We start from the raw sequence: 6,667 nt of genomic DNA on the forward strand, positions 1-6,667 counted from the left end.
AGCTTTACAAAGGCACCTGTGGCTGAAGAAGAAACACGGAGGACGTGTTACTGTGTAGACGAGCTCCCCATCCTGTGATTCCGTATCTAGGAAATGTAGGTGCTTTTTAGTGATGTAGGCCACCTCTGTTTCCTTGACAACCAAATGCCGGGAAATGCCAGGAGCTTCTTTTGGAAGCTGGTCAGCTACTGGAGAGATATGGATCATCACCACCTGAAGTAAAAATGCACTGCTCTATTAAATTGAAAACACCAAAGAGAATGCCCCGGGATTGCCTAGAAATAGCTAAGATGACTGCTCCGAACTGCCAATCTACTTCTGTCAAACGACTTAGGAACTGCTAAGGATTCGCTCATCTGATTTTATGTTTTAAAAATATAATCATTGAGCCAGATGTGGTGGCACATGCCTTTAATCCCCACACTCCAAAGGTGGAGGTGGAGGGTGTGTATATGTGTGTGTGTGTGTGTGTGTGTGTGTCACTGGGAGTCTTAGGAAATGAGCATACAGAACACCAAGTCCAGCCCCAATTTTATTTTTCCGCCTCCTCTCTAGTAATAACCCGTGTGTCTTTCCTCCCTCACCTCACCATTAATCCTAGACACCTTCCTGTCTGTCACTCTTGCTTTCTCCTTTCTCATCCCCATCCGACCCATTGCCAAGTTTCTACTGACAAATTTTCTGTATCACTCTTGTAATTTCTTCCTTATGTGGTTGCAGCAGCCCTAACGCCACTCGCTATTCTAGACTTTCTGTTGATTTGCACTAACTTTAAAAACCACGAATCAAATTAGTTAGTTCACCTCCCCCCAAACCTTAAGTCAACCACCTAGGAAGTAAGATTATTCAAGCTTTTTAGCATGACATTCCAGAGTTTTCAGAGTTCACACATACTGCAATTTTCAACTTTATTTTTTATTTCCTTTCAACATAACTCTAGAGACACGTTCCTTCCCCTCCCTCAGATTAGGATCATATTGTTTCTTCACTCTGATGCTTCTGATTACTTTTACTCTTGCAGGATCTTCTAGATTTCCCCTTCCAGTTCCTCAATTGGAACTGTTTCTGAACTCGGCTTCTTCCTTGTAGTTCCATTGAGTGACTCATCTTGGAAGTTCACAGTGCAACAGTACTGAGAAGATTAGGGCAGGAGGGTTCTGTCCCCATGAAGGGATTGGGTCCCTATAAGACCACATGAAGGGGAAAGTTTGTCCTTCTATCATGTTCTGCCTTGTGAGGGCCTAGAGTTTGTCCTCTTATGAGTATAAGACCACAAGGTGCCACCTTGGGAAAAAAGAATGACCCTCACCAGAAAAAGAACCTTCTGCTACCTTGACCCTGGAATTTCCAGTCTTCCAACAGTAAGAAATGTTTCTGTAGTCTATTAATTATTCTGTTATTTTATTAGAGTCTTTAAAAAAACTAAAACCAGTTATCAAAATAAAAGAATATAAAGACAATCATAGTTCTAGTCTCCTAAATCTGTGTCATGGTTTTTTTCCCACTTACAGTATTTTTCTAATCTGCAAAGTTCAGAAATCCTCTATGGGCTCTCGCAGCAATGGTGTGGATCAGTGAGTCTCTCCTTAATTGAAAAACTGGATTTAATAAGGAAACAATAGTTATTGTGCCTTCAAAGAGACCATTTTCCATGCTAATTTATTCTCCAATGTGTTCTTTATGAAAGAAGAATGGGAGAGCATGCTTTTTATCCCCTGTAGTAATTCTTGGTGGGCACATTTTTCAACATGCTTTATGATTGCCTAAGTTGATGTGTCTTTACATATTTATGCATGCTCAAACAATTAGTGTGTGTGTCTGTGGGCAAGAGAAATTCCATTTTAGCTAACTCCACAGAGAAATAAAAGCATTCTCATTGTGCTGGAATCTGTTCATAACGAAGATATTATTAAGAGCCATTCCCAGGCAGAGTGGGAACCCATTTTCAAACCAGTCACCAGCCTCCAGACTCCAGCTTCCCTCAAGTCCTCCGATGTCCCCGTGGCTGCAAGCACACACGGACCAACAAGGAATCAGAATAACAAGTAGAAGGTCGGAATGCAAGATGCCTGGGTCAGACCCTGACCTCGGATTCAAGCTCTGTAGTTGCGCATTGCCTGGCGGCATCTTACTTTCTTGTGGCCTGGGTTATTGCTCCTTCATGTGCCCTGAGCTCTGATGCTAGCCTGCTCTTTATTTTTCACATTGATTTCTCAGTACCAAGGATTACTTCAGTTGTTAGAGCTGGCTGCTATTAACTACAGCAGTTTTGCGTGAGTTTTTAGGAAAACACACTAAACATTTGTTGAACAAGATGGCTTCTAAGCGCTGATGGCAGAAACAAGTAGAGATGTTGGGGAAAGAGGTGGGGTGAACCCACAATCTGAGCTAGAGAAAGTCATCACTTGGGATCTGCAGGATACAGGCTGCAGGAGTTCCACTGCCCACTGTGGATCTGTGGATATTCCAGTCTCTTAAATAAAAGGTTGGTGTATTTGCATAGCGCCTACATGTATCCCTTTGTATAGTTCAACTTATATTCACATTACTTGCGATAGATCAGATAATGCAAATATAATGTAAATAGTAGTGGTCCATATGGCTTAGGGAAAAACAAGTAAAATAGTATGTGAGGAACAGAGGCAACTTAAAAAATACTATCTTTCACCAAATTGTTGAATCATTGTTTGGAAAACCTACAGATAGACAGAGGGGGCTTCTATGCTTAAGAGCCAGACAAACCAACAAAACTACATAAAGACAGGGCAACTTTGTAGCTTTCTTACTCTGTCTCTCTTCCCTAGTCCATAAATATAAGAACACAGAAGCAGGGAAATGTGCTATTGTGGCTTTCTTCAAAACAAACAAACAAAAATATCCTGGAGCTGGATGGATAGCTCAGTGGTTAACAGCTCTTGTAGAGGACCTAGGCTCGGTTCCCAGCAGCATCTACAGGGCAGCTCACAACTGTATGTATCTCCAGATCTAGGAGATCTGACGCCTTCTTCTGTCTGGACTCCACAAGTACCCAAACGTATGTACACATATTTGTGTGTGTGTCACAAATTTATTTGTATCACGCACAAATAAATAAAAATAAATCATAATAAATGAACCCATCTATTATACGAAATAAATTTATAACCAGATATTTAGAATTTAGACTGATTTACTTGCCCAGACTTAGAAATAATTGTTTCAAGAGTTTTGATTAACTTGGTCCGTATTATAATATGTACTTTTCTTCTTGTGTATGAAGAACATAATTTTAAAAAGCTTAATAAGAAAAAAAAGAAAGAATCCCTGAAATCTCAATGTCGGAAAAGACAGAGCCTTCTAAACGTGGTACGATGTTCTAGCAACAGCTTGAGCAGATGCACAGGACCCTTAGACACATATCCTGCTGACAGTTTCCATTCTGAGCTAACACAATCGCCTGCAAAGGCTCAGCCCAGGAGGACAGGTGAACTACATCGGTGAAATGAGGGTGATCACTTTCAAAGTGATCATAAAAGAGCAGATGTTCTTTCTACACGTCCTTGCCCATCCTATTCTGAAGACATCGCCGAGTTCTTCAGGTTTCAAGCCCTGTGCCATCCTTCTTTCAGATCTCCCATTCAGTATGCCCATGTCAGCAAACATGTACAACCATTACAAGAGGACACACACTTTCTGTATTCTTTCTTGAATAGACTCGCAATTTGCTGGCATCCATGCTAATGTTACCTTTGAAGGTAGCAGGTATAATAGCATACAAAATCCATAATCACTTCACTTCAGTTGCTCCTTTTGAAGTTTAACCCTGACTCCCCAGACTTTTACAGTTGTCCATATGCTACACTGATCCTATCTTCTGTGATTTCTATGTGATAATGTTTGCTTCATCTTATTTCTGCTTACTGTGGACTTAAATTATCTCCTTTAACACTAGTCAGATCTGAGATCTTACAAACAACAAATAAAATCCACTGGTATTTTGAGTATTTTCCAGGTATCTGAGAGCTCAGTGTTTTTCAAGTAATATGTCACAATTACCTTAATAAATCTGTTAGGAAGTGTCTATCACTTGCTGGAAAGAGAAGCAAAGAGGAATGGAGGTTGATTAGCTAGTGTTGAAAACGGGAGGCAATTCAGAGAAGTCTCCCCCTCGACTCTGTAATTTAAACACTATCTTTAAAAACTGTCTTCTTGGGTGTTGAGAAGAGAGCAGATTTGTGAGGTTGTCTATGCATGTACTAGCTAAGTAACCTTAGAAACAGTATCCATGCAGAAACTTGCAAAATGCTTTAGAAAAGTGTGGGCATAATACTGGGAGGGGGAGGCATACTCATTTTTGCCCAATCCGTTGCTTCTCAGACTTTGAATCTCAAAATCTGATTTCATATATATATTTTTAATAAGACCTCTTAGAGCTAATACACATTAGGAGCATACAACTTTGGGAAGATGCCCTGAAACAGTCTCTCACCTGTGGCCCTGAGAGATTCGGGGGTTCATGGCTGTCCCACAGGACAAATTCAAAAGAATCTCCAAAGATTTCTCCACCAAAGTGACGATAGTAAATGATTCCACTGAACAGGTCTCTCTGAAGGAAGCCAGGGACAGGATACCCTAATGGAGCCACAAAATACCACACAGTTTTAGGTGTTGGGGCCCAGTGAAACTGAATGCATCTTCTCTGCTAGTGTGTTGTATATAGCCAAGGATTTGCATTAAATACTTTTAACAAAATGTAGAGCAATGGATTAAAATTGCCCTATCTCAATGTACAATGGAAAAAATATTTCCAATTAATAGCTTTTATTTCAAAGACGCTGAAAAAAGCCTCCTTATTTGATCCACATTGTCAAATTCCTGACACTGAAATGGAAGCAAATATATTAACAAAACTATTGGAGTAACCACCTAGGATGAACCAGATCTCTCCCATCCCTCTTATTTATTCTTTTGCCTGTCTTGGCTGACTTAACTTCTAATAGTGTGATGGTTATCTTGAGGCTTAGCATCAGAACTCTCTAGATTTACAACCTTAGGTAATAGGTTGACTTAATGTAAGTGTTAAATTTCTACTGCATAAGATGGGAAAATATTTTTCTTAATAAATGTGGTGAATAATCTTACACAAATTTGACCACAATGCAAAGTTCTTTAATCGATTGCATTCAAACTATGTTACTTCTCTAGAACTTACCTACCAGTCCTGGCCCTGGCTTCTTCATGATCTCCCCAGCCTGTGGGAACCTTGTGATGTTAAAGTAGATGTAGTCATCACTGGAGTCCACGTCTGAAGCTCTCAGCATGGACCCTTGGATCAAGACGGTCTGCCCCTCTTCTAGTTCAATAACAACATTGGTTATGAGGAATGGGGGACTGTCATCTTTAGGCAAGATGTTGATAGGAAACTTGTGATGGCTGCTGTGTTGGCCATCAAATATCCTGAAAGCCACGAAGTCTTTGGTAGAGTCACTGTCATCATGATGATAGCGAACGACTCCAGCCTGAAGGTCGGCCACAGTGAAGAGAAATCCTTTCCCCTCTGAGGGAGAGAGCAGATGTGGTACTGAGTGATCAAGGGAGGGAGCAGAGGCAATGGCTGAGGGAAGATGACGACAGGACAGTGGGCTGTGGGAAGCGGTGGCCAGACAGGTGCCCCAAACCATTGTAAACTAGGAATGTTCTAAGTCAAACACGTGTAGAGTAGTCCCTATGCCATCCTCAAAATGTAAAAACAAAACCAAAAACATAGTCAAAAAAAAGTCCAGGACAGTCTGTAATGTTGTAAAAGGGGAGCGGGCTGTTTTTCATTCCGCCCAGCTCCCGGCCACAGGCTAGCTTTACCCAAAATAATTACACGGAAACTGTATTCATTTAAACACTGCCTGGCCCATTATATCTAGCCTCTTCTTGGCTAACTCTCACATATTAATTAGCCCATTTCTAATAATCTGTATATCACCATGTGACTGTGGCTTACCGGGATGAGTCTAAACTACATCCGTCTCAGAGAGGAAAGCCATGGCATCTGCCTGACTCTGCTTCTTCCTCCCAGCATTCTGTTCTGTCTACTCCACCTATCTAAGCTGCTGTCCTATCAAAAGGCCAAGGCAGTCTCTTTATTTAGCCAATGAAATAAACACATAGAAAGAAGACTCTCCTATGTCACTGTAGACTGTGCATGTTAGTGAGCAGAAGTCAAGGATAGTCTGTAGACTGTGCAGCTTAGTGAGCAATAGGATGCTGCATCTGGTGTTGAGCATTGCCTCTCCTGTGTGGACTTGGGACAAGTATTTGAGACTCTGTATAACTGTGAAAATAATATCAGAGTTAATTTTAGGAGTCAACTAAAAGCTAGACAGTTATGGACCTAAGATAAAAATGCAGAGGAAGGATGAGCACTCCATCCATCCATCCATCCATCCATCCATCCATCCATCCATCCATATGTCTATCATCTACCTGTCTACCCCCACCCCTGTCATCTTCTCCCTACCCTCAGATTTTGGGCCTTTGGACCTTACATGCACATCTCTCTGAGAGTCACCCACCTTGTTTCTTCTAAGGGTTTTAACCTTGGACTGGACCAAGAATTATTTCAACACTACCCTAGTTCTCAAGCCTTGGCCTAGAACTGAATTACTCTATTGACTTTTCTGGACATAAAGGATAG

General features: G+C 41.1%; 1 protein-coding gene across 1 annotated transcript in view; it reads right to left on the reverse strand.

Moving 5' to 3' along the window:
* Positions 1-6,667, reverse strand: part of Frem1 (FRAS1 related extracellular matrix 1) — a 152,423-nt gene that overhangs the window by 96,230 nt on the left and 49,526 nt on the right. Inside the window, exons 9-11 of the mRNA XM_005352752.3 lie at positions 5,192-5,536; positions 4,469-4,611; positions 17-213 (exon numbers count right to left, since the gene is read on the reverse strand). Coding sequence (XP_005352809.1) covers positions 17-213; positions 4,469-4,611; positions 5,192-5,536 — 685 coding nt within the window. The remainder of the gene's footprint in view (positions 1-16; positions 214-4,468; positions 4,612-5,191; positions 5,537-6,667) is intronic.

This window comes from Microtus ochrogaster, chromosome 10 (genome assembly GCF_000317375.1).
Source record: "Microtus ochrogaster isolate Prairie Vole_2 chromosome 10, MicOch1.0, whole genome shotgun sequence".
Taxonomy (NCBI): Eukaryota; Metazoa; Chordata; class Mammalia; order Rodentia; family Cricetidae; genus Microtus; species Microtus ochrogaster.